This window comes from Bombina bombina, chromosome 2 (assembly GCF_027579735.1).
Source record: "Bombina bombina isolate aBomBom1 chromosome 2, aBomBom1.pri, whole genome shotgun sequence".
NCBI classification, from domain to species: Eukaryota; Metazoa; Chordata; class Amphibia; order Anura; family Bombinatoridae; genus Bombina; species Bombina bombina.
Genome location: NC_069500.1, coordinates 715,081,862 through 715,109,354, shown reverse-complemented (window position 1 = coordinate 715,109,354; position 27,493 = coordinate 715,081,862). Strand labels below are relative to the sequence as shown.

The 27,493-nt window shown below is 35.6% G+C and overlaps 2 protein-coding genes across 3 annotated transcripts in view; one reads left to right on the top strand and one right to left on the bottom strand.

Annotated features, from left to right (window-relative positions):
- LOC128649450 (zinc finger and BTB domain-containing protein 17) overlaps positions 1 to 595 on the bottom strand; it is a 38,294-nt gene extending 37,699 nt beyond the window's left edge. For both annotated transcript variants that reach the window (XR_008400675.1, XM_053702722.1), the window contains exon 1: positions 423 to 595. The gene's annotated coding sequence lies outside the window, so the exon portion shown is untranslated. The remainder of the gene's footprint in view (positions 1 to 422) is intronic.
- LOC128649451 (THAP domain-containing protein 2) lies at positions 557 to 23,787 on the top strand. Its single transcript, XM_053702723.1, has 5 exons — positions 557 to 748; positions 2,917 to 3,062; positions 9,300 to 9,392; positions 10,436 to 10,631; positions 14,861 to 23,787. Exons 3-5 carry the CDS (start codon positions 9,325 to 9,327, stop codon positions 15,140 to 15,142), a joined length of 546 nt encoding a protein of 181 aa, XP_053558698.1. The 5' UTR covers positions 557 to 748; positions 2,917 to 3,062; positions 9,300 to 9,324; the 3' UTR covers positions 15,143 to 23,787.
- The last annotated feature ends 3,706 nt before the right edge of the window (positions 23,788 to 27,493 follow it).

Here is a 27,493-nt window from a genome sequence, read left to right as displayed (position 1 = left end):
TATACTTATATTCCAAAATATATTACTTTTTATCAGCATTATTAAAGGTTAAAAAAAGTCAAAAGTAGTTAGCTATAGTTTCTAAATATTTCTGCATATTTGTTGATCTGCATTAATTTATAAATAAAATATTTCTCTCCTTTAGAAAACTGCCATGATGACTGTATGAACTGGTTTTGATAAAATGTGTTGACCCCCGATCTACACAGTATTCGCACTTGATCCAATTTACCTCCATTTAAACTGAAATGTGCATTCTATATAAAAGTAACATGTGACTGCATTCCTGCATATTTTATTTTGCATGCCAAAGTATCTCTACTGTAAGGGTATCACAGTATGCCACTGCATAAAAAGCAGTTTCCCATGCAATCTAATACAGGCTTAGTTATCACACACCGCACATTCACCCAGCTACTCACCGCTGCAATAGCCTCGTTTTTACTTAAGGCCCGTTGACGTCATTCATGGTTACCTGACGAATCGTGTTTGTTCAATTATTCGAGCGGAATAAAGCTTTGTGAAGAAAAAAATGAACACATTTCTTTATACGTAACCACACGGTGAGTGACGACAAATGCATAACCTCCTCCTCCTCTATCCCAGCTTCTTGATCGTGGCAGCCATTTTGGTACACCCTGACGTTGTTATTGGAGTCCTAAATATTGGACTCTGTATCATCAGCAACAGCATCCCATGCACAGAAAAAGAGAAAGGGTTGGGTAAAGTTTCAGAATAGATTGAATAGGTACGTATAAGAACTCGGTACATTCACAGAAGGAACATATTCAATAAGTGTAGTATAACAGTGTATTTAAATATCTGTATGAAATACTTTGTAGCAATCGTCACTTATCTATAAAGTACATGTTTATTATATACAAACATACAAGATGTTATCTTGACAACATTTCATTTTATAATATAATTTATGTAGTATATATAACATAAAAGAAATTGCCTTTTAAGCATATAGTTCTTTACCACTATAGAGATTGATACATAGCTTTTGTTGAGAAATTCAAAAAGCTCAAGTTGACTTCTTGTTCGCTTGATCAGAACTCACTTTTCTATTGAATAAAGTCCCTATAATAAAATGAGCTTATTAAACAATTGACATGTAAGTCAATTAAGAAAGAGACACCTGTTAAACATTGTCTTCACATTGTTTATAATATCCAAAGTCAAAGCCTCTGGTACATTTCATTACACACAAAAAGTATGCTCATCATGTGAATAAGACTGTATTGTTTCCAGATTGAGTGCAGCTACACACCCAGCCAGTCCTGGGCTGATACAGCTGTATTCACAGGAGCACTCTTTTTGTGGGCAGTGGAAAGTGCTGGGAGCAGCTGTGCCTTCTGTGTTTCCAAGCACTAAGAAGGGAATGCTTTGACAGATATGTGCTCTTTTCTTTTAAATTGATATTGAATTCAACTTTTACTCTCTCTGTGAGGTAAAACAGCAATGTAATAATATACATTCATTATTTATTTAGCAGCTTTTGCTGTAAAATACTTCTGAACGTGTGCATGTTCCATAAGTGGTGGTAAATCCTAGAGTTTGTGAAACACTAGGATTTACCATTGGAGCAAATAAAGGGGACTTTCAGTCATGAAGTATAAAATACTTCATGCTGAAAGTTCCTTTGTTTGAAGCGTTTGCCGTGCTGAGCGCCTCAGGCAGCCCACGGCAGAATGCTATTTTTCTGAGAGGTGATGTTTCCACCTCATAGCCAATAGTGTGCTAGCTATCTGGCTTGGCACCAGCTAGGACGCATGGCTATTTGCTAAGAAGTGGAAACGTCACCTCTCAGCAAAATAGTGTTCTGCTGCGGGCTGCTTGAGGTGCTCAGTGCGGGGAACGCTTCAAACAAATAAAGGAACTTTCAGCATAAAGTATTTTATACTTCATGACTGAAAGTCCCCTTTATTTGTTCCAAAGGTAAATCCTAGCGTTTCACAAATGCTAGGATATACCATCACTTTAAAGGGGCACTGAACTCAACATTTTTCATTCACAATTCAGATAGAGCATGCAATTTTAAGCAACTTTCGAATTTACTCCTATTATAAAATTTTCTTCATTCTCTTGGTATTTTTATTTGAAATGCAACAATGTAAGCTTAGATGCCGGCCCATTTTTGGTGAACAACCTGGGTTGTTCTTGCTGATTGGTGGATAAATTCATCCACCATTAAAAAAATGTTGTCCACAGTTCTGAACCAAAAAAAAAAGCTTAGGTGCCTTCTTTTTAAAATAAAGATAGCAAGAGAATGAAGAAAAATTGATAATCGGAGTAAATTAGAAAGTTGCTTAAAATTGCACTCTCTATATGAATCACAAAAGAAAAATATTGGGTTCAGTGTTCCTTTAAGCATTTACCTGTCAAATGTTTGAGCCCCTTTTTTGGAGACAATTATGTCCTGATTAACTTACGTAAGTGTCTTTTCCAATTTACTTCTATTATCAAAATCACTTTGTTCTTTTGGTATCCTTTTGTTGAAGGAGCAGCAATGCACTACTGGGACCTAGCTGAGCACATCAGGTAAGCTAATGACAGAGGCCTATATGTGCAGCCACCAATCAGCAGCTAGCTACCAGTAGTGCTTTTCTACACCTGAGCCTACCTAGGTATTCTTTGCAACAAAGGATAAAAAGAGAACAAAGCAAATTTGATAACAAATTGAAAAGTTGTTTAAAATTGTATGCTCTATCTGAACTATGAAAGAAAAAAAATGTGGGTTTCATATATAGGGAAGATATTAAAGAAACAGTAAAGGTACACAATATTTAGAAATTACCATATATATATATATATATATTTTTTTTTTTTTTAATTGCACTTTTTCTGTTTCAAAAACATTCTAGCTTCTGGTTTTTCATATTTTGACATTGGATTTCTGATCTTTCCTAGATAAATACAACTGCCAATTAACTATTCATGTTGTGAAGTAGACGTATAGCTTGCTGGAATATAACCCTACTTGTATGATCTTGAAAAAGGGAAATATGAATAATTTTTGGACTTCACATAGGAGAAATTAAAGAATAATATTAAAGGTTTGTCCTTTTTTTTTTTTTTTGTATGTTATGATTCTGAAGTATTTAATATTTGATTGCTGATGTATAAATGTGCTCTAATTGATACTATACAAAAATGACGTAATTAAAAAACACAAAAACTACATTTATAAAGAGTTTGAACATAGAATTAACCCCTTCACTAGTATGTGTGTGTGTGTATATATATATGTATGTATATATATATATATATATATATATATATATATATATATATATATATATATATATATATATATATATATATATATATATATATATATAGTGTGTGTCATTAGAATAGGCACAAAATCAAACAGAGAAACCCAACAACAGAACTCAGCCACACCGGGCTGAAGTAAATATAAGGACCAATGCAGAGTCTCCGGTAATGAGTGAAATTTCTTATAGCACTTGCAAAGTTAGATAACTCACCCCACTCAGGCCTGTCCGGTTAACCACTTGACAGCGTCGCTGCCTAATGTGCAGCCGCCTCTGTGCCGCTTCCGAAGATCCAGGCTTCAATTGAGCGGCTCACAGGGCCTCCGCTGTGTTCCGTGTACTCGTCGGCTTGTGTGTGGGTGTTGGCTATACGTCATTAGTGTTCCTCCAATAGCGGGAGTTCTTTTCCGGAGGTACTGCGAACTTGGATCCGCTCCAGACTAAGGCATCAGCTGATGGGTCGGCAAGGACTGGAATAATCAAATTCAAAAAGGAAACACCGACATCCATCTTTATAGGTAAAATCTTGAAACTTTATTCGGCAATGTTTAAAAGTAAAGACAGCACAGCAAAATGGACTTAGAGTCAGACGTGGGCGCAGCACACAGGCATACGCGTTTCGGAAAAGATTCCGTAGTCACAGCCTGACATGCTACCCCACACACCTGTTTAAAAACCCCATGGGCTAATACAATTGGTTAAAACAGGAACTACCCCCATAGACTCTAACCAATAGGATACAAATATACAAACATAATCCTAATTAACACTTCATTATCAAAGTTACCAGCACTTATGTTTCTAGTATATAAATAACAATAATTGGAATGCGTATAAATTGACACACTCATATAGTTAAATAGCAAACATAATCCAAATGTGAAAGTGCCAGAGGTATTAATGATATTGCAAAAGGGAGTAATGATATACCTACATACATTAGATGATAGCATTTAGTACAGAGATAAGAGGGAACATAGAGAACAAAGATAGTATAGTGTAAAATGATCACACTGATAAACATTTGGATTTCATTCTCAAAAATTCAAATTTGTGTGTATAAGGTGCATACTGCAGCATAAAATGTAAGTAAGTGCATCAGAGAAAACTCCATGTATATAGTGTAAAAGTACTAACATATGTGTCACATTGAATGTGTACATCGAATGTTTGATGTAATTAGTGATGATAAAGAAAAAGACATATATATACAGGCATAACTAGTAATCATGAATTGAGTACTAGTCATATTACTATCGGGGTTGGAGCACAGAGGGAAATTCATCTGAACTATGTACAGAACTCATATTGGCAGGTTATTATTCCCAGTGATTAATAATATCAAATCTGGAGTTCAGACCTTTAGGTAGTCTGCTTTCTAGGGTGAAGATCCAATATGCTTCCCTTCTTGCTAATATTGTATCTATATCACCACCCCTGGTGGGCCTAAAGATCTTTTCTATTGCACACCATGAAAAATATCTTAGATCGTTATTATGAAAAGTGCCAAAGTGTTGTACTATCGGAGTACTAGCCCTATTGACTTTAAATGATGACAAGTGTTCCCGTATGCGGGTGTTTAGGTCCCTTGAGGTGAGACCTACATATTGTAACTTACAATGAGAGCATTCGATAAGGTAAATGGCATATTCCGTGGTACAATTCATACAGGCACCAATGTCATACACCTTGTTAGTGACAATACTAGAAAGGTTCCTTGTCACATTAACATACTCACAAGGTTTGCACTTGCGCCGACCACACTTGAACATGCCAGTATGCCTTAGCCAAGATGATTGACTTTCAGTTTTGCTATTCAGTAGTGTAGGGGCCAACAGATTACCTAATGTTGGGCTTCTCCTATAGGAACATCTGAGGCCATTCTTAACTGTATTCACTAATTTATCATCCGCTGAGAGAAGAGGGAAGTGTTTACGAACAATCTTACATATATCATGATACTGAATACTATGGTTAGTTACAAAAGTCAATCCTTTGAAATCATCATTTTTGGACGTTTTCATTTTCCAAAGATCCTTTCTTTCTATAGTACTAACAGCAGCTTTAGCCCTTTTAACTATAGCTTTCGGGTACTTCCTTTCTAGGAGTATCTTTTCCAGATCAACAGATTCTTGTTTAAACTGTTGAAAACTGGTGCAATTCCTCCTCAACCTAGTATATTCTCCTTTGGCAACGGCATATGGAACATGCTTAGGATGGCAACTCGTGCCTTGAAGGAGTGAATTGCCTGAGATTGCCTTACATTTTATGCTGCAGTATGCACCTTATACACACATTTGAATTTTTGAGAATGAAATCCAAATGTTTATCAGTGTGATCATTTTACACTATACTATCTTTGTTCTCTATGTTCCCTCTTATCTCTGTACTAAATGCTATCATCTAATGTATGTAGGTATATCATTACTCCCTTTTGCAATATCATTAATACCTCTGGCACTTTCACATTTGGATTATGTTTGCTATTTAACTATATGAGTGTGTCAATTTATACGCATTCCAATTATTATTATGTTTGTATATTTGTATCCTATTGGTTAGAGTCTATGGGAGTAGTTCCTGTTATAACCAATTGTATTAGCCCATGGGGTTTTTAAACAGGTGTGTGGGGTAGCATGTCAGGCTGTGACTACGGAATCTTTTCCGAAACGCGTATGCCTGTGTGCTGCGCCCACGTCTGACTCTAAGTCCATTTTGCTGTGCTGTCTTTACTTTTAAACATTGCTGAATAAAGTTTCAAGATTTTACCTATAAAGATGGATGTCGGTGTTTCCTTTTGAATTAGAATAGGCACTCCATATAATGTAACAACATCCAGGGTGCACTTGGAAAAAACATCCAATATCCATAAGTAGAAAAAAGGCACTCGCTGAAAAAAAGGTAAAACTTAGCCTTTAATAAATAAGTTTAAAAACGCATAACGTTTCGGAGGTATTGCACCCCCTTTTTCAAATGCATGATACAGACATTTTGAATAAAACAAAAAGCAGTATGCTCTATACATGCCTTTTTTCTACTTATGGATATTTTATATATATATATATATATATATATATATATATATATATATATAAACAACCCAATGTATTGATCTAGGCTTTTTAAAAAAAAAATTATATTAGACAACCCAATGTATTGATCTAGGCCTATTTTGGTATATTTGATGGACTATTTGGCCACCAAATACAATCATATAAAAAAAAATAATTAAAGGGACAGTCTACACCAGAATTGTTATTGTTTTAGAAGATAGATAATCCCTTTATTACCCATTCCCCAGTTAGCATAACCAACACCATTATATTAATATACTTTTCACCTCTGTGATTACCTTGTATCTAAGCATCTTCTGACAGCCCCCTGATCACATTACTTTTTATTTATTATCTGTTGACTTGCATTTTAGCCAATTAGTGCTGTGTTGTGCTGACTCTTAAATAACCCCACGGCATTTGCACAATGTTATTTCTATGGCCCACATGAACTAGCAGTCTCCTGTTGTTAATAGCATGTGTTAAGCGGCTGTCTGTAGTGCCTTAGAAACAGGCAGAAATTTAGAGGTTTAAATGTTATAAAGTATATTTCTATAACCATGTTGGTTGTGCAAAGCTGGGGAATGGGTAGTAAAGGCATTATCAATCCTTTTTAAACAATAACAATTTTAGTGTAGACTGTCCCTTTTAACTTTTTTCGCAAACTGGGTTTCTCACTGAAATGATTTACACCCAACTACTGCAGTCATAAGATAAGTGGTTGTTAAAGCTTCTCTGTGGTCCACTTTGTTCAGAGACGACAGGCACGCATGGCTTTGCAATTAAAAGGACGCTAATTGCACCACCCATCTGATATTCCCAGCAGGGAAGGGGTTAATCAGTTAGCTTGTAAAGTTATTTTTTGCTGTACTGTAGAGATTACCCTGCCATCATACTCCTAAATAGATCCTAGAAACGATGTTAATGTATGGATTCCCAAAAAATATTATCATGAAAAAAGTGCACTATATAAACAAAAATAAAAAATAAAGATCAAAATAGATAGAAAGAAATATATAGAAAATGAAGAACAAATAGTATCCTAGTGTCAACTCCTTGTTGAAATGGGGTGGACTGGGGCTCGAGTTTCCTTCTGGTCGTTCACAGCGGATCCACACCATTTCAACAAGGAATTGACATACTAGGATACTATTTTTTGTTCTTCATTTTTATTTTTTATATATTTTTTTTCTATCTCTCTTTTTTTATTTTTGTTTATATAGTGCACTTTTTTCATAATCATATTTCTTTTGGGAATCCATACATTAACATCGTTTCTAAGATCCATTTAGGAGTCACATTGAAGATTCATTTTTAGAACTTGAACTTTAGGATTTACATTTTTATTTTTATTCACCACCATCTGGATTTTTCATTCACTGGACAACAGTTAATCCTTCACTCACAATCATCTGGACTTTGTATTCACTGGACATTGGGACTATTAATACACCTCATTTATCTCATTAGAGATTTGCTTTTATTACATTTGTTGTTTTTAAAGGGACATAACACTCATATGATAAATCACTTGAAAGTGATGCAGCGTAACTGTAAAAAGCTGACAGGAAAATATCACCTGAGCATCTCTATGTAAAAGGAAGATCTTTTACCTCACAATTTCCTCAGCTCACCAGAGTCCTGTGTAAAAAGTAATTTTTCAGTTACTGCTCAGCTGCAAGTAAATAAAAAAAAAAAAAAAGGAAGAAGTGAACAGCAGCCAATCAGCATCAGCAGTGCTGAAGTCATTAACTCTCTTACTGTGATCTCATGAGATTTCATAGTAAACTTCCTCAAACTGAATAGGGAAATAAGATGTGTGCTTAAAGTCCTTTACAATGGGGTGTGAATACGTAGGACATTTTGAGGTGAAATATCTTTCTTTTTTACATAGAGATGTTCAGGTGATATTTTCTAGTCAGCTTTTTACAGCTATGCTGCATCAGTTTCAAGTGCTTCATCATTTGGGTATCATGTCCCTTTAACTCTCATGTGATTTCATAGTAAACTCCCTTAAACTGAATAGGGTAATAACATGAGTGTGCATGAGGCTCACTCCGGTCCTGGGACAGACATACTGATTTGTTGCTTAAAGTCCTTTGCAATGGGGTTTGAATGCTTAGGACATTTTGAGATAAAATATCTTTCTTTTTTACATAGAGATGTTCAGGTGATATTTTTTAGTCTGCTTTTTATAGCTATGCTGCATCACTTTCAAGTGTTTCAACATTTGGTTATCATGGTCCTTTAAGTCATTCATAATAAATGTAATAATTTATACTTTTGCCAGTTGCCTGTTATCATATTTTAGCCTTTTGGCGCTCCTATTATCCACATTTATTTCTGCTAATTTAATACGGGGTATGTTAGGTGACCCTTAATAGTGAGGTATTTCACTTTATTGAGCCCCCAATCACTCAGTAACTATAGGGATTGGGATTTGTGTTATCACATAATTTATATAGTTATGCATTGTATGAGCAACGAAGTATTAACTAACATTGTTGCTCACTGCCTATTGGCAATATAGTTTGATTTTGTTATTTGTTTCACATTTGGTTGAGCAGTATGTATTTATTCACATATTGCACTTTGTAAATTTTGAGTAGGCACATTTGACCCTTAATAGTGAGCTTTTATGAGTTTATTTTAGGCACTGCTAGCTATTCCTTTTTTTTTTTTTTAATTAGTACTGTACTCTACATTACCAGTCTGTTAGATTTGCTTATGTGACCGGTGTCAATTTCTAAAATTAAAAAAGGTGTTTGACAGAATTACATCCATTTATCAAAGATATATTACACTTGAAACTATTCAATATCTATTTATTAAATACATTTCCTACTGGTACCTGGAGCCTCTGTTCTCATTCTTCCTCTTTCTATCTCATTGGCTGTCTAGATTTCTAACTTTTTACTTTTTATAAATGCCTACATTTTTATTGAATTTCTTTCTGCTACAGGAGGCTCTTCTTAAGGCAACCTACAATGCCCGCATGTGCGGCTATCAATTGCACAAGCCGGCAAACTCGTGGATGTGGCAAATCTTTTCATCGGTAAGGCTGTCTACCCAATGTTTGGGAGATAGCACCAATAACATTCTCTTGAGCAAATTTGTGAATATTCTTCAGTGTTCTTCACAGTAAATTTTATCAGTCAGTTGGCATTATGAAGTAGACGGATAGGGGCAATATAATACTTTGCAATATTATAATTTTTAATTTTACTTACAAATGTTACTTTATGCTTTCCAAAGCACAAATTAATTGCTAATTTAACATAAATTGATTTAATGATAATTTGTGCAACAAACAATTTTTGCTTAATATTGGCTTAACTTTTAGATCGGTGGTCAGTAAAATCAGCCTGTTGGTGTGCCTATTAAATAGGTACTGGGGAGAATAACACTGTTCTTACTATTTTTATTATGAAAATGTCAAGATTCTCTATAGTGTTGTATACAATACACTGACAAATGTAACTAAATTATATATTTGTGTGTATATATACTGATTAATGAATCAGTTGTTGTTTAACTTCTAATATTTTAGCTACTTTCTTGACTTATGTAGTACTGTAGGTAACATCCAGACATTTTACTTTCTGTATACATCCTAATACACACATATAAACATGAGATAGAGAGGCTATCTATGATAGCCTAGTTTTTTTTTTTTTAACCCAACATTTTTCTATAATTTTCTATTATCAAGTTTGCTTTGTTCTTTATTGAAGAGATATCTAGGTAGTGTGCACATGTCTGGAACACAACATGACAGGAAATAGTTCTGCAGACGTGCACACTCCTGAGCTTACCTTCCTGCTTTCCAACAAAGAATCACAATAAAATTTGAAAATAGAAGTAAATTAGAATGTTGTTTACAATTTTATGTTTTAGCTGAATCATGAAATAAATGTTGAGTTTTATGTCACTTTAAGTACAATGTATCCCTGTAAGCCTCTGTCCTTTTTGATTCTAAAAGGTTTGTTTGCCTCTTAACAGTCAAGTCAGTCCTGAGTCACTCTGTATGTGGGTTTGACAACTGTATGACTGTAGAAAGCTATAATACTTTTAATGTTGTAAAACGATTGTTTCTAGGTTTCCTCACAGACAACCAAATCTGTTAAAGATATGGGTGATGAATATGGGACGTGATCACTTTTATCCATCCTCTAAAGCAGTGCTGTGTTCAGACCATTTTGAAGAGTTTTGCTTCGATAGAACAGGTCAGACTATTCGACTGCGATCAGATGCTGTGCCAACCATGTTTCAGTTTGTTGGAAGAAGCAAAAAGGTATGTCCACACTGTCTCCAGTAGTTCATTTCAAAAGAACAGACTGTAGTTGGAATATAATCAAGGTATGGAGAAAATTTAGAACAAGTAGACCCAGATGAGCAGAGAAAACCAAAAGGAAATGTATCAGTTAACAATATTAGTGATACAGAGTAATAGAATAAACATAAACAAATTAAAGTTAGTCATCTTAAAGTATTACTTTAGATTAAGCTGCAAATAGCCCCCTGCACCCTTTTCTATATCATGCAACAGGAACAGTAAAAGTTATTTTATAATAAATATTGTTTCTAGCCACTTTAAAATGTCTGCCCAGCTCCACCCACTGATGAAATCACGATCTGGGCTGCATTAAAGGCTTACTAATTACAAAAGACTCAATAGTTGGATTCAACAGACTGTCAATGCTATTCAATAGAGAGTATAGATGCAGCCCAGATGGTGATGTCATCAGTGGGTGGAGCTTGGCAACCATTTCAAAGTAGCCAGAAACCATTTTAAAATAACTTTTTTACAGTTCCTGCTGCATGATATAGAAAGGGGTGCAGGAGGCAATTTGCAGCTTAAAGGGACATTAAACCCCAAAAATTTATTTCATGATTCAGATAGAGAATACAATTTAAAACAACTTTCTAATTTACTTCTATTATCTAATTTGCTTAATTCTCTTGATATTCTTTCCTGAAAAGCATATCTAGATAGGCTCAGTAGCTGCTGATTGGTGGCTGCACATAGATATCTCGTGTGATTGGCTGACCCATGTGCATTGCTATTTCTTCAACAAAGGATATCTAAAGAAAGAAGCAAATTAGATAATAGAGGTAAATTGGAATGTTGTTTAAAATAGTATTCTCTATCTGGACAATGAAAGAAAAATTTTGGGTTTTATGTCCCTTTAATCTAAGGTAACACTTTAAGATGACTAAAGTCCCTTTAAGAGTAAAAGTAAAAAAAAAACTGCATTGAAGCTATTGTCTATGATTCAGGGCTTGTTAGATATTCTTAAAGGGACATGAAACCCAGAATTTCATGATTCAGATAGAACATGCCGTTTTTAAGCAACTTTCTAATTTACTTTTATCAAATTGTCTTCGTTCTCCTGGTGAATAGCAGTGACGTAAGCTCTGGAGCATGCACATGTCTGGAGGACTATATGGCATCAGTTTTGCAGGAATGTTATCTTTGGGTTTCATACCCCTTTTAAAATCTAGTAGTCAGTCAAGAAATGCTGGGTTAAGAAATACTTAATTAATTCTAGTGTTGCATGTATGGCTGCAAAACAAATGTGTCTGGCTGCTCAATATTAGAGCATGTCATTTTTTTTTCTAGTGGCAATGCAGGTCTATGTGTTTAAATCCCAAAAAGGTCCTGCGCAGCAACTACCGCTATAAAAACATTATACCTGCTATCTGTTAAAAAAAAAATATATATCTATACTCTAATCGCGTTCATAACGCGTCCGTCGGTGTCGCCAGTTGCGCACGCATCCTCAAAGGAATGTTGGCAGCCAAAAGAATGTTGGTTGTATGCGCAGCCAAAAGAATTCAACAGGTGGATTCCGAAAATGGCCGATTAATAGAATAAACATAAACAAATTAAAGTCACAGTCTACACGTTAGTCATCTTAAAGTATTACTTTAGATTACGCTGCAAATAGCCCCCTGCACCCTTTTCTATATCATGCAGCAGGAACAGTAAAAGTTATTTTATAATAAATATTGTTTCTAGCCACTTTAAAATGTCTGCCCAGCTCCACCCACTGATGAAATCACGATCTGGGCTGCATTAAAGGCTTACTAATTACAAAAGACCCTGCCATTTTCGGAATCCACCAGGATGCAGCAAAGGCAAACGGAGCATTACAAAAAAAAAACTAACCACCCGCAATAAGTATTAAAAAATAAATAAATAACTGCCCGCAATAAGCATTAAGAAAAAAATAAATAGTTAATAAATCTATTAAACCGCCAAACCCCGCAATGCAAATAACTAATCACTAAGCCCCCTAACCTAACACCCCCTAAATTAACCATATTACATACATTAAAATAATCCTAAATTCTAATAAAAAAACTAGCATTACTTTAAAAATAAAGAAAACAACTAAGTTTAAACTAATCTAAAATGAAAGAAAATAGTCTAACATTACACAAAATAATAAACCACATTATCCAAAATAAAAAATTAAACCTAATCCCTATGAAAATAAAAAAAAGCCCCACAAAATAAAAACACCCCTTAATCTAAGAATAAACTACCAATAGCCCTTAAAAGGGCCTTTTGTAGAGCATTGCCCTAAAGAAATAGGCTCTTTTACATTAAAAATAAACCAAGCCCCACCAAATCACCCAAAATAAAAAAAACTAACAATAAAAAAACCTACACTACCCATTGCCCCTAAAGGGGCATTTGGCATTGACCTTAAAAGGGCATTCAACTTTTTTTACTGCACTTAAAAGGGCATTCAGCTCTTTTACTGCCCTTTAGAAGGGCATTCAGCTCTTTTAACCCCCCCAAAAAAAACTAACACTAAGCCCCAAATAGGTACTCACGGTTCCTGATGTCCGGTGAAGAAGGTCTTCTTCCAGGCGGGTCTAGCATCTTCTATCTTTATCCACAACGAAGGCGATCCTCTGTGGCGTGGAGGCTCCTTTTCATGCAAACGTCCGCCGCACACTGAAGATTTAATGAATGCAAGGTACCCCATATTTATTGGGGTATCTTGCATTCCTATTGGTTGATATTTTAAAATCAGCCAATAGGATGAGAGCTAATGAAATCTTATTGGCTGATTTGAACAGCCAATAGGATTTCAGTAGCTCTAGTCCTATTGGTTGGTTTCAAAATTTCAGACAATAGTATTGCAAGGTACCCCAAATTGATTGCGGTACCTTGCATTCAATCTTCAGTCTACGACGGACATTGGATGAATTGGAGCCTCCATGCCACGAGGACCGCCGATGAGGATCCAGGCATTGGGAACACAGCTCCGCACCTCCGCTCCGCGCCTCCTTCACTCCGGATGAAGATAGAAGATGATGGATCCGTCTGGAAGAAGACCTTCTCCGCCGGACTTCAGGAACAGTGAGTGCCTATTTGGGGCTTAGGTTTAGGCTTTTTTATTTTAATTTTTGAGGTGTAAAAGAGCTGAATGCCCTTTTAAGGGCAATGTCCATACAAATGCCCTTTTTAGGGGCAATGGGTAGTTTAGTTTTTTTAGTGCTTGGGGGGTTTGGTGGGTGTGTGGTTTTTACTGTTAGGGAGGATTTAGTTTTTTTAGAGGTAAAAGAGCTGTTTAACTACAAAAGGCCTTTTAAGGGCTATTGGTAGTTTAGTATTAGATTAGGGGGTGTTTTTATTTTGGGGGGGGGGGGGGTTATTTTTATAGGGGTATTAGTCTAGGTTAAAAAAAAATATTTTGGATACCTTTTTGTTTATTTTTTTTTTCTGTAATTTTAGTTTTTTGGGGTTTTTTTGTAATTTTAGCTTGGGGGGGTTGTAGTTTTTAAACATAGAGTGCCCTCTGGGCAGACTTATCGCCTAGTATATAGATAACTTTATTTTCATTCCATACACTGATTCTGTTATGTTTTGCAATATTTATTAAGTCACAATTTTGTGTTTTACTTCAGAGTTTTAATTCTTTCTTTTACATATAACTTTATGGGTATGGTTAATGTCTTTCATTAGCAATCAATTAAATATATTGCTTAAACAAAATATACCCTCTATTTCCAAATGTTAAAGGGACACTTAAGTCAAAATTAAACTTTAATGATTAAGATCACACAATTTTAAACAACTTTCCAATTCACTTTCACGCTCTAAATGTGCACAATCTTTCTATATGCACACTTTTTGAGGCACCAGATGTTACTGAGCATGTGCAAGATTCAAAGAATATATGTATATACATTTTGTGATTGGCTGCTGGCTGTCACATGATGCAGTGGGAGGGAAAATAGAACTAATTTTCAGAAAGAAATCTACTACTCATTTGAATTTTTGTATTGTATTTTTATTATGCATTTACTGATTATACTTTTCTATTGTGTTTAGTGGGCCTTTAACTCCACCATCAATCCATTTATCATGTCCCATTAAAGTGAAGTTACATTATAAACAAATGATAGTTTTAGTTTGTTTATCCTATTAGAAAAAATATTACTAAGCACAAAGGTCATGTGATTCTGCAGCATGCGTCACTAGACTGTCTGTGTTCTGTTCAGGATAGGAAGTTGCACAGCTCTGAATATCATGAGAAGAAGGCTGACTTTACACCTGAACAGTCACCTGAGGAGACACCAATGCAGGAGGTCATTGAGAAGTGCGTCACAACGGAGCATGACTATTGCATCACCGAAAGCCCAAGAGCTTTGAAAAAACGGCTTGATGAAGCCCTGACTAGTCTGCACAATGTCAGAAGGAGACTGAGAATAACCCAGCAGAAATTCAAAAAGCTGAAGTTTAAGGTTCAGTCATTAGAATTAACTGGTGAACCTGTGCAGTGAACTTAACTAAAGCTACTTATTTTGTCATTTTAATGAATCATTGACTTGATACTCTTCTAGACCTGTGGCTACATGGGCTGTATGAAATGCTCACTTCAAGGCTATGTAAATATGTTTTATGCTTTTTCTTCATGTGCTACTGTGTTCCTCATCATGTACATATGTATTTATATCAATTTAAAAAAAAAAAAGTAAAAAAAAAACGTAGGACACATACAGAAGTATAAATGTAACCTTTATTTCAGATCCTCTCTATTTCTTAATTTTTTTTTTATTTGTTGATTTTATTTGTTTTTTGAGATACTAAAACTGTGTTATTGTTTTTTTACAGTAAGAATTATACAATATTTTGTGGCTTTTTTTTTCTCATTACAAGTTAATTTTGAATTGACTTTAATAACATTGAAAATATAAATATTAAATGACAAGTTGTACATTTTTAATGCAAGTATCATCATTCATCAATTTTAGATGTTTTAGTTTTATATTCTGTTGCTATAGAGCTTGCAGAAAAAAAGTGCAATGATTTTTTAAATATACTGTGTTGCTTTCCTTAACAATAGCAACAAAACAACTGTGTTAATTTAAGCAAGAAGAAGCCTTGATAGACAATATATATCATTTAACATATATTAAAAGAAACATTTCTTCCTTTGGGCTTTAAAGTGTCATTAAACTGCTGGACATAACTACAATAACATGGTTACTACTCGTGTTATTGTTTTTCCTCCTAGCCCTGCAGGTCTTCAAAGGCATTCTCTGATTTTAACTTTTTACCGTTTACAGTTGGTCAAGCTTCCATCTTGGAGCTTAGGTATTCTTGCACTCTATGATAGAAGCAATGCATAGATCAGTTCCATTGCAGGCTCTCAAAGGGACAGGAAAGTAAAAAACATAATTTATGCTTACCTGATAAATTCATTTCTTTCATGGTGGTGAGAGTCCACGATCCATTACATATGGGAATATACATTTCTACAACTAGGACAAGGAAAATTTTCCTAAACCCAAAGAGCCTTATAAACCCCTCCCACCTCACACATACCTTAGTTTAACATATAGCAAAACAGTGAGGTTTAAGAAGGAGTGAGGGCCAAAAAAAGTGCAGGGAAAAAATATATGCTTAAAACATCAAAACCAAAAAAGGGTGGGGGCTGGTGTACTATTTCCACCATGAAAGAAATGTATTTATCAGGTAAGCATAAATTATGTTTTCTTTCATATAGGTGGCGAGAGTCCACAGTCCGTTACATATGGGAACTAATACCCAAGCTGTGGAAGTTCACAATGTAACTATAAAGGGAGGGATAAAAAACACCTTTTTTTCTCTGAGAAATTAAATCCATAACCCAAAAGAAATTACCGGTATATCTCTTATGACAAACTCAAAAAGACAGGCACAATCATCAAACTGAGACAACTGCCTGAAGGACCTTTCTACCAAAGGCTGTTTCAGAGGAAGCGAAAACATAAAAATGCTAAAATTTAGTAAACGTATGCAAAGACGAACAAGTGGCCGCCTTGCAAATTTGATCAACTGAAGCCTCATTCTTGAAAGCCTAAGAAGTGGCAACTGATCTAGTCAAATGAGCTGTAATTCTCTGTGGTGGAGGCTGACCCACCTCCAAATAAGGTCTGTGAATCTAAAGTTTTAACGAAAAGGCTAAACTAAAGGTAAATATAGCACTCTACCTTAGTGCAGTGCAAAGCGTACTTTGCACATTTGACACAGCTAATACTAATTGTATATTGCAGTATACTAATAAAAATGTGCTCCATAAAGTGCCAAAATTAAAGTAAACACAATGTCCAAACATGTGTGTTAGAATACACAATACTTGTGTTGGTAATGTCCACAGGAATGTCCCCAAAACATGTTACATGGAAGTCCTTCAGGAGACCAAAAGGCTGCAAACTTCTTCCAAGACTTGATGGCAGTGCAAGTGAATCAATTAAAAAAAAGGAGTAGAACAGAATAGGGCGCCACAATAGTGTACAATCAGTGATACGTGGTCTCCAAACACGCAGTACAAGTTATACTTACAAAGTATAATGCACTTGACAAGTGCCACAAACGCCTTCTAGAATTTAAATAGCTGTCCAGGTAGCTATCTCCTCGGGAGCACACTAGAATATGTCAGTCGTTGGAAATCGCCAGTTGTGAAAGACCTTTATCAGTGCCAGCCCAATGTAAATTCCAAACAAAGGCTATGTAAGCTTGTGGGTATAGCTAGATATGATATGATGTGATGTTCACACTTAATATACGGAACTGTGTTTTCTCCTTGCTTGAAGCAGAGTGTGTCTAATTCAGAAACTCTTCTAGCAGAAAAGATGGCCAAAAGAAACAACACTTTCCATGAAAGTAGTTTAATGTCCAATTTATGCATAGGCTCAAAAGGAGGAGCCTCTAAAACCCTTAACACCAGGTTAAGAATCCAAGGAGGAGAAATAGACTTAGTAACAGGTTTAATTCAGACTATAGCCTGAGCAAAACAATATCAGGATGATTAGCAATCTGCCTGTGAAATAATACAGAGAGCAGAAATTTGTCCTTTTAGAGAACTGGCAGATAAACGCTTATCTAAACCATCCTGCAAAAACTGAAAAAATCCTAGGAATTCTAAAACAATGCCAGGAAAAATTATGGTCAATTCACAAATAAATGTAAGTTTTCCTAGAAACTGGCTTACAAGTCTGAATCCGTGTTAATCACAGAATCGGAGAATCCTTTATGACTCAAAACTAAGCGTTCAATTTCCATGCCATTAAGTTTATAGACTTTAGATCTTGATGAAAGAAAGGACCTTAAGACAGAAGGTCTGACCTTAGAGGAAAAAGGCCAAGGCGGGCAACTGGACATTCTAACCAGATCTGCATACCAAATCCTGTGAGGCCACGCTGGAGCAATCAGGATTACAAATGACTGTTCCAATTGTATCTTGGAAATTACTCTGGAAAGTAAAACCAGTGGAGGAAACAGATAAGCAGGCTGGAAGGACCAAGGAACTACTAGAGCATCCACCACTTTTGCCTGAGGATCCCTGGGAAGTTTGTTGTTCAAACGAGAGGCCATCAGATGTATTTCTGGTAGGCCCCATAGATCCACAATCAGAACACATCTTGATGAAGAGACCACTCTCCTGGATGCAGAGACTGATGACTGAGAAAGTCTACTTCCCAATTGTTGACTTCTGGGATGTGAATCGGTTATTAGGCAATAATTGACTTCTGCCCAAGAGAGAATTAGAGACACTTCCATCATAGCCAGGGAACTGAATTCCCCATTTATGATTGACATAAGCTACTGCTGTAACATTGTCTGGAAACAGAGATAAGACTCCCTTTTCAACAGAGGCCAAGCCTGAAGGGCTTATTGATTGGTAACCTCGCCTTCTGAGGATCCCAAATCCCTTGTGCTGTTATGGTCCCCCCCCCCCAACAGCTTCCCAACCTGAAAGACTTGCATCTGTAGTAATCGCAGACCAGGTAGGACGAGCAAAATAAGCCTTGTGAATAATAGACTGATGATTCAGCCACCAAGTTAGAGACGGGTGTGTGCTGGGATCTAAAAATATTGTTTGAGATATCTGGGTATAATACCTGCACCATTGACGTAGCATACAAAGCTGAAGAGGCCTCATGTGAAAACAAGCAAATGGAATTGCATCTGCTGCTACAATCATGAGGCCTAGTACTTCCATACACAGACCCACTGAAGGGAATGAGAGAGACTGAAGGTTCAGACAAGCTTATAGCAATATTATTTGCCCCGGTTCTGTTAGGGAAAATCATAGACCCTGAATCTATTTGGAAACCTAAAAAGGTGAGCTTTGTCTGGGGAATCAATGAACTCTTTGGATTGCCTGTCCAACTATGTCTTTGAAGAAACAAGAATAGTTGTTTTGTGTGAAATTCTGCTAAAGGAAAAGACTGAGCTAGTTCCAAGATATTGCCCAGGTAAGGAAACACTGCAATACCCTGTGCTCTGATTACAGATAAAAGGGCACCCCAGACGTTGGTAAATATTCTTGGAGCTATAGCTAGACCAAATAGAAGAGCAACAAACTGATAATGCTTTTCTAGAAAAGCTAACCTCAGAAACTAGTGGTGTTCTGAGTAAATTGGGATGTGAAGGTTAACATCCTTTAAATCTATTGTGGACATAGTGACCTTGTTGAACAAAAGGCAGGATAGTCCTGATAGTTTCCATTTTGAAAGATGGTATTCTTACAAATTTGTTAAAAGTTTTCAGATCCAATCTTGGTTTGAAAGAGTTTTCCTTCTTTGGAATAATGAAGAGATTTGAATAAAATCCCATCCCCAGTTCCTGTAAAGGAACTGGAACAATTCCTCCCATATCTTCCAGATCTGAGACTTATTAAAGAAAAGCTAGAGTTTTTATGGGATTCTTTGGACTATGGGACAGAAAAAAAACTTCCTCTGAACCCAGGGATCTGGGACAGATTGAAAACAAGCCTTTTGAAAAAGGTTTAATCTGCCCCTACCAGCAACACTGGATTGGGGTCGTACCTTCATGTGATTTTGTAGGCTGGAACAGATTTCCTGTTCTGTTTGGATTTGTTCTGATTTGTTCCAATTTGTATTGGGTACCCAGACTGAACTAGAGGAGCCGTGTTTAGCTGAGGAGTCAGCTTTCTGTTCTTAATTCTGACGAAAGGAACGAAAAAAATTAGGAGCTTTAAATTTTCCTTTTGACTTCTTGTCTTGAGGAAGAAAAGCTCTGTACAGAAGACTCTGTTTCTAGATTAAATTTAGGTACAGGTTTGTGCTGCTCCATTATAGCAAAAAGCTAGGCAATAAGTACTATGTAATAACCCCTTTAAGTAAGCTCTTTGAGGAAAGGAAACCCTATACCCCCTCTATATAGCTTTATAGGGACATAAAAGCACTAACTAAGCATGTTCAGCCTAGCTAAGCAGTAACTGTCCACATGTAAACAAAAAACATACAGTTTAATTAAATGACAAGCGCGCCAAATATCTGACGTGCATATCTGAGAGACGTGCGCTAATTGAACATGCGTTTACTAACGCGCGGGCGAGCGCTTATCCAAAGTGTGTAATATTTTGCACTGATGTTTGCTAATCTAACGGATCAATTAACCTGTACTCTATGATGCTGGGAATTAGACGCGCGCTAACCAGACGTGGGTATGTAGAAGGGCGCGCTAACCTGACAAGTGTATTTAAGGGTCAGGACCAAGCGCGAAAAATAAAATTATTTGCACGCAAAAGCAAGGGGAATAGTGAGTATCTGTCCCAGGGCCATATATACACATATACATATTATCTTTTAACATTTTTTAAAAGTGCCCATAAACAAAACTTTCTATATAAAAAAAATATAAAACATACCCATAGACACTCGTCCACTATCAATCATGTAGCAGACATTCAAATCAGTACTGAAACATATCAGTAGAGGTAATGGAATAGGAGTATAATGTAGATCTGTAAAGGGAGACAGAAGACGAGTCACTGTGACTAAATTTACAGAGGGCCTATAAAAGATTTCCCATGAGGCGAATCTATTGTATCACAAACTGTACCCCAAATACATCCCTCTGACAAGCACTGTACTTTGAAAGGAACCAGGCTTCAATATAGACTGAAAACCCATTTCACTGAAGAAATCATGCACAATCTTCATTCTTTAACCACAATGGAGGCAAAGTAAAAACTAAAGTATGTGTGAGGTGGGACGGGTTTTATAGGGCTCTTGGGGTTTGGGAAACTTTGCCTCTACCTAGTGGTAGGAATGTATATACCATATTTAATGGATAGTGGACTCTTACCACCTATATGAAAGACATTAAACTTTCATGATCCTGGTAGGGCATGTGATTTTAAAATAAATTTCTAATTTACTTCTATTATCTAATTTGCTTTGTTGTCTTGGTATCCTTTGTTGAAAAACGTAACTAGGTAGGCTCAGGAGTAGCAGTGCACTACTGGGAGCTAGCTTCTGGTGGCTGCACATATATGCCTGTTGGCATTGGCTCACCTGATGTGTTCAGCTAGATCCCAGTAGTACGTTGTTACTCCTTCAACAAAGGATACCAAAAGAATTATGCACATTTGATAATAGAAGTAAATGCAAAGTTGTTTAAAATTGTATTCACTAGCTGAATCACAAAAGAAAAATGTTGAGCTTTATTTCCCTTTAATGACCGCTGTACTGTGCAGTTCAGATTAGTGTGCACAATACACAGCATGAGCTTAATCCTGATCTGGGAATGAACACCACTACTGTCACATAGTGCAAGAATACCTAAGCTTCAAGACCAATTGGCACCAGTGACCCTGCTATTTTATTTGTGTCCAACAATTTCATGTCTTTCAGAGTAAATCTCCCTGTAAGATGTATCATTAAGAAATATGAAACAACATTGAAATATATTTTCATTATTTATTTTTCTGGAACAACTGTATTGCCTCCATCATACGTAAAGAGACGTTAAACATTAAATAAATGCTAGATAGCATTGTGTATTCAAAGCAAATATGCAGATGTCATTTATTTTGGTGTCCATGAGGCAATAGGGGCCACTATATTGTAACCTAGGTTTCCTTTATCTAATCATCCCTGTTTGGACCAATAAGGGACTTTTATAAATGTGCTATTAGAGTATGTAAACAGTGATTGTAGGGATTATAGCAGTGCTAAATTTGGAGTCTGCACAAAAGTTGCAAAGCACACAATTTTCCGAATTAAATTACAGGAAATGACCAATTTTAAACTGTTAATGTCCCCTTTAAATATGATAAAACTGACCTGAGCCTGCAACATTCTCATGGTGATTAGTTAGCTGAGAGCACAAGCTCATTTACATCTGTCCCTAATTGGTCACAGAAAAGGAGAGCACTAACATGGATTCCACCAGGGCTTTCAAAAGGTGCAAAATTAAATTGTAAAACCTATAGAAATAGAGCTGTAAAAATGACTGTGTTAAATTAATTTAAAACATGTTTTGCAACACAGTACTGAATTGCTGATATATGCTTTGAGTTTAATGTCCCTTTAAATAAAGATCCCAAAATCAAAACATTTTTTTAACCTTCCGTGTTCTAACTATTAGCTGAATGACTTGATAATATGATGCCTGCTTTTTAATGCCACTGATGTAATTATAAGTATTACTTCACACTGCTTATTCCTTTTTATTTAATATTTATTGATGAACATTTACATTTTTTATTTTATTCGTAAGGTTTTGTTGACACCATCTAATTGATACTATTGTTGATTAATAAATTACATGTGTATGCAAATTGTGTCCTAGGTCATAATGCCCAGGTCTTCAAATAAAACCAAAATACAATAGCTAAAGCTTTAGAACCGCTTTATCAATATAGTGCTTATTTGGATTTATCAACTGCTATGACAACTCATTGTTAAAGGGACATAATACTGAAAACATGTCCTTTCTAAAAGGGAATGTTCCCAAATGCTATAGAAAACTGGTTGGCTTTTGTTGTTGTTTTTTTGTTTTGTTGGAAAAACAGATGTTCTTATGCTGAATAAACCAAACAACCAATTGTTTCTGTGGGATTTGTCCCTGCCACCAATGAGGAGTAAAATCCCAGTACTAGTTGTGCATATTCATACACTTCCTGTTTGTTTTTTTTTCACCTTAAAGTAAACTGTTTTAACAACCCTTTTTATGGAAAAAAAATATATATATTTTAATATTTTTAACTGCTGCTCTTTCATATACAGTACATAAGAAAATGAAAAAGAAGTATTATGTCTTTTTTAAAAGGATGTGAACGTGTTATTTAGTATCAGGCATTAAAAAATGTAAATTAAAGAGATATGCAAATCAAGAATTTTCTTTAGTGATTCACACAGAGGATACATTATTAAAAAAAAGTTTCCAATTTACTTATATTATCAAATTTTCTTTGTTCTCTTGGTATTTTTTTTGAAGAGATACCTACATAGGTGTCTTGAGCACTACATGGCAGGAAAAATTAGTGCTGCCATCTAGTGCTCTTGTAAATGAATTACATTCTTGCAAAACTGCTGATAATCAAAGTAAATTATATAAAAAAAAAATTGCATAGTAGCTGAATCATCAAAATAATTGATCTAAAGCAGGGGTTTTAAAAAGCTGTCCTTAGGTCTCCCTAACTGGCTAGATTTTCAGGATATCTGAACTGGAGAACAGGTGAAACATCCAGCTATTAACCTGCTCTCACCCAAGGTCATTCTGAAATGCTGGCCTTTTAGTGAGGCCTGAGGACAGGTTTGAAAACTCTTGATCTAAAGTATAATGTATGACTTCTTATACTGCAAGGCAGCAAGTTCATAGCTTCAGACAAAATAGTATCCTTTTTCCTAGCCAATCAGTATCTTTACAGAAAGACTATGCACTGCTGCCAATGATAATGTAGAAGAAACGCTCCATTCTAAGAACTGAGGTAAATGGAACGTTTCATGCTTAAACAGTTCTAATTGTTCTTAAAGCATATACATTTGTTTGATTTTTCTGCGTTTGTGTTCTTGATTGTACATCATTTGTTTTGTTATATTCCAAAAAAGAATGTGTATTATTGTTTTTCTCCATTATTGATCTTATATATCTAAAACAATACAGTTGCAAAATGAGCTGTAAACAAGTATGTGTGTGTCTTATTTGTACTATCACAACAAATTAGAATAGTATAACGAAATAAAAAGGCTTCATTCATAAGGTCAACTCCAAGGTGAGTGAAAGCAAAGGTAAGTTTATTAGAAAACTTTACACAGGAGGTAGCAGCGACATTTCGGAACAAGTTTCCTTAATCATGCATACAAACAAAGTGATTTACAATCTATATATAGGCAGATACCACAAGGTGGCGCTCTATTGCAAAATTTCTATTTAACCCTATAGGTAACAATATATCAAAGTGGTATATAACCAGCATAAATATACATAATTCTCCTAAGTTTTGAAAAAGCTTATACAGAAATAAATGTCTAAATAATCTAACATGAATTAGATATTTACAATAAAACCATAATAAAGATCAAATTTTATAAAAAAAAACAAAAAGGTCCCAATCTCTATTGAGACCATTAGGTTCAAGAGTACCTAATTTAAAGATTCAGAAAGCCTTGCGCTGTTTCAACAGCTTCTCCCTATCACCCCCTCTGCGAGGTCTTACTACACTCTCAATAATTTTAAATCTTAATTCATTGATGAGATGGCCCATCTTAAAAAAGTGATGTGCTACTTGCGCTTTTTTATTACCTGTTCTAATACTACTCTTATGTTCTATGATTCTGTCTTTGATGTTTCTTGTCGTCTCTCCGACATAGCCACGCCCACAAAGGCATTTAATCAAATATAATGAGTATAGCAGGAATGGTAACCCCTAATTTTAAATTTCTTTCCTGTTATTCGATGGTAAAAAAATGAACCTTTAGAGATATTATTGCAGCAGGAGCAATTGAGGCAAGGGTAACATCCTTCTTTTTTTATTACCTATAACACCCTGGATGGTAAATTTACTTGGTCCAATATCAGCTTTAATAAGTTGTTTTCTTATACTTAGGCCTTGCTTATAGGCTGGCATAGGGGGAGTTTGAAATTCAATGACCCCAGGATTGCATTCTGTCAAAATGGGCCAATGTTTTTTAATAATTTTACGTATAAGAGACGATTGGGCATTATATTCAGATACAAAGATAATACGTGAATCATTTTTTATCTTATCTTTCTTTTTACTTAATAAAGTTTCTCTAGATATTGATTTAGCATATTGTATTTCTTTGTCAATTAGTACATTGGGATAACCTCTATTAAGGAATCTATTACCCATCTCTTTCATTCTATCCTCAATAATATTTTCATTAGAGATAATCCTGCGGACTCTAAGAAATTGGCTGCGGGGGAGGGCTTTAAGTAAAGATGGAGGGTAGGCACTATTGAAGTGAAGTAGACTATTTCTATCCATCTGTTTACGATAGAGATCTACTGATAAAGAGTTTCCATTTTTAATGATTTTCGTATCCAGAAATGAAATATTATCCTCACTCCATATTAACTTAAATTTGATGCTATTGGTGGCATTGTTTAAATCATTGACAAAATTTCATAGGGATCCAACGTCGCCCAGCCAAACATCAAAGATATCATCGATATAGCGCCACCAACAGGCGCCATACCGATGAAATCTGGAATTGGTATAAACAAATTTTCTTCAAAAATATTCATAAAGATGTTGGCATAGTTAGGGGCGACGTTGGACCCCATAGCAGTACCTTTCGTTTGCAAGAAATAATCGTCTTCGAACAAAAAGTAATTGCAATAAAGAATAAGTTCAAGCAATTGTGATATAAAATCAATATGTTGTTTAGAATGCTTATCATCAGAACTTAAAACTGCTTTAACAGCGCCAATACCACTTTCGTGGGCTATATAAATGTAAAAACTCTCTACATCTAAGCTAAAAAGAATATACTTATCAGATTCTATTACCAATGTATCCACCTTTCTTAAAAAGTCACTAGTATCTTGTAAAAAGGAGTTTGAGTTTTCAACGTATGGTCTAAGTATACGATCAAGAAAAATGGATACATTTGTTAAGATTGAGTCTGTACTCGCCACAATAGGTCGTCCAGGGGGTTCAAGTCAATTTTTATGAATTTTCGGGAGTGAATACATCACAGGGGTACGGGGATGTTCAACTAAAAGATAATTAAATATATCTTTATCTATTAAATTATTGTTTAATGCCAATTGGCAGACCTGTTTCAACTCTTTCTGGATGTCAATTATAGGATAATTTTTTTATATACCCCTTTTACATTAAGTTGTTGCCTGATTTCATTAGTGTAATAAGATTTATTTAGGGCTACAATAGCTCCTCCTTTGTCCGCCCTTTTCAGGATCACATCTGATTTAGTTTTAATGGAGTTAATAGCAGAGACATCTTTTTTTGAAAAATTAGAGTTTTTATCAAAAGTGTTCTTATTAGCAGAGTCATATGCAAATTTTTTATTATTTACTTTGCTTTGTAATTTACATATATCTTTTTTAACTAATTCAATATATGTCTCAACACTATGGCAATTTTGTGGAGGAATAAACGTACTTTTTTTCTTTCACTGTAAATTAGACATAGTGAATAAAGCTTTCTCATCATTGACCTAATTTCAGAATGAGCAATATTATCCATAAAAGATTTAAGCCTTAAATTTCTAAAGAAGCGATATAACTCCTTATTCAACTGAAAGAAATTACAGTCTCTATTGGGACAGAATGATAAGCCCTTGTTAAGCATAGAAAGTTCGTCTTGAGAAAAGTCATTGTTAGATATATTCACCACATTCTCCTCCATAGTGCTTGCTTCAGCTCCATCGATATGATTTACTTGCATTTGGAGGATCGCAGTTGTCGCAATTGCTTTCCCTTTGCCATGGCGGTGTTTCCTCCCTCCTCTCCGTGTTCTAATTCGGAGTCCCCCGGAGAAGTACCTGATGAGCTGGAACTACTACCGCTCCTCGCTTGGTAGCGATTTCTGCGTCTGGGGTTACCGGAAGTGGGTCTTCGTGACGCTCCTTCCGGGTCATATTTCTCCAACATTGGTGTGTCCGGTCCACGGCGTCATCCTTACTTGTGGGAATATCTCTTCCCCAACAGGAAATGGCAAAGAGTCCCAGCAAAGCTGTCCATATAGTCCCTCCTAGGCTCCGCCCACCCCAGTCATTCTCTTTGCCGTTGCACAGGCAACATCTCCACGGAGATGGTTAAGAGTATGTGGTGTTTAGTTGTAGTTTTTTATTCTACTATCAAGAGTTTGTTATTTTAAAATAGTGCTGGTATGTACTATTTACTCTGAAACAGAAAAAGATGAAGAGTTCTGTTTGTGAGAGGAAGATGATTTTAGCAGACAGTAACTAAAATCGTTTGCTGTTTCCACATAGGACTGTTGAGATGAAGTAACTTCAGTTGGGGGAAACAGTTAGCAGACTTTTCTGCTTAAGGTATGACTAGCCATATTTCTAACAAGACTGTGTAATGCTGGAAGGCTGTCATTTCCCCTCATGGGGACCGGTAAGCCATTTTCTTAGTCTCAAACAGAATAAAGGGCTTAATATGGGCTATAAAACTGGTAGACACTTTTATGGGCAAAATCGATTGCTTTATTTGGGCATTTTATACATGTTTATGCTTGTAATTCACACTTATAAGCTTGGGGAACGATTTTTTAACGTCAGGCACTGTGTTAGACACCTTTCCAGTCAGGAAGGGCCTTCCCAGTTGTAGGCTGAGCCTCATTTTCGCGCCATTACTGCGCAGTTACTTTTGAGAGTAAGACATGCGGATGCATGTGT

Excerpts from the sequence above, each read along its gene's own strand:
- LOC128649451 (XM_053702723.1), top strand. The coding sequence starts at position 9,325 with ATGCCCGCATGTGCGGCTATCAATTGCACAAGCCGGCAAACTCGTGGA. Across the intron at positions 9,393-10,435 it reads TGTGGCAAATCTTTTCATCG|GTTTCCTCACAGACAACCAA; the intron begins GTAAGGCTGTCT and ends GATTGTTTCTAG. Across the intron at positions 10,632-14,860 it reads TTGTTGGAAGAAGCAAAAAG|GATAGGAAGTTGCACAGCTC; the intron begins GTATGTCCACAC and ends TGTTCTGTTCAG.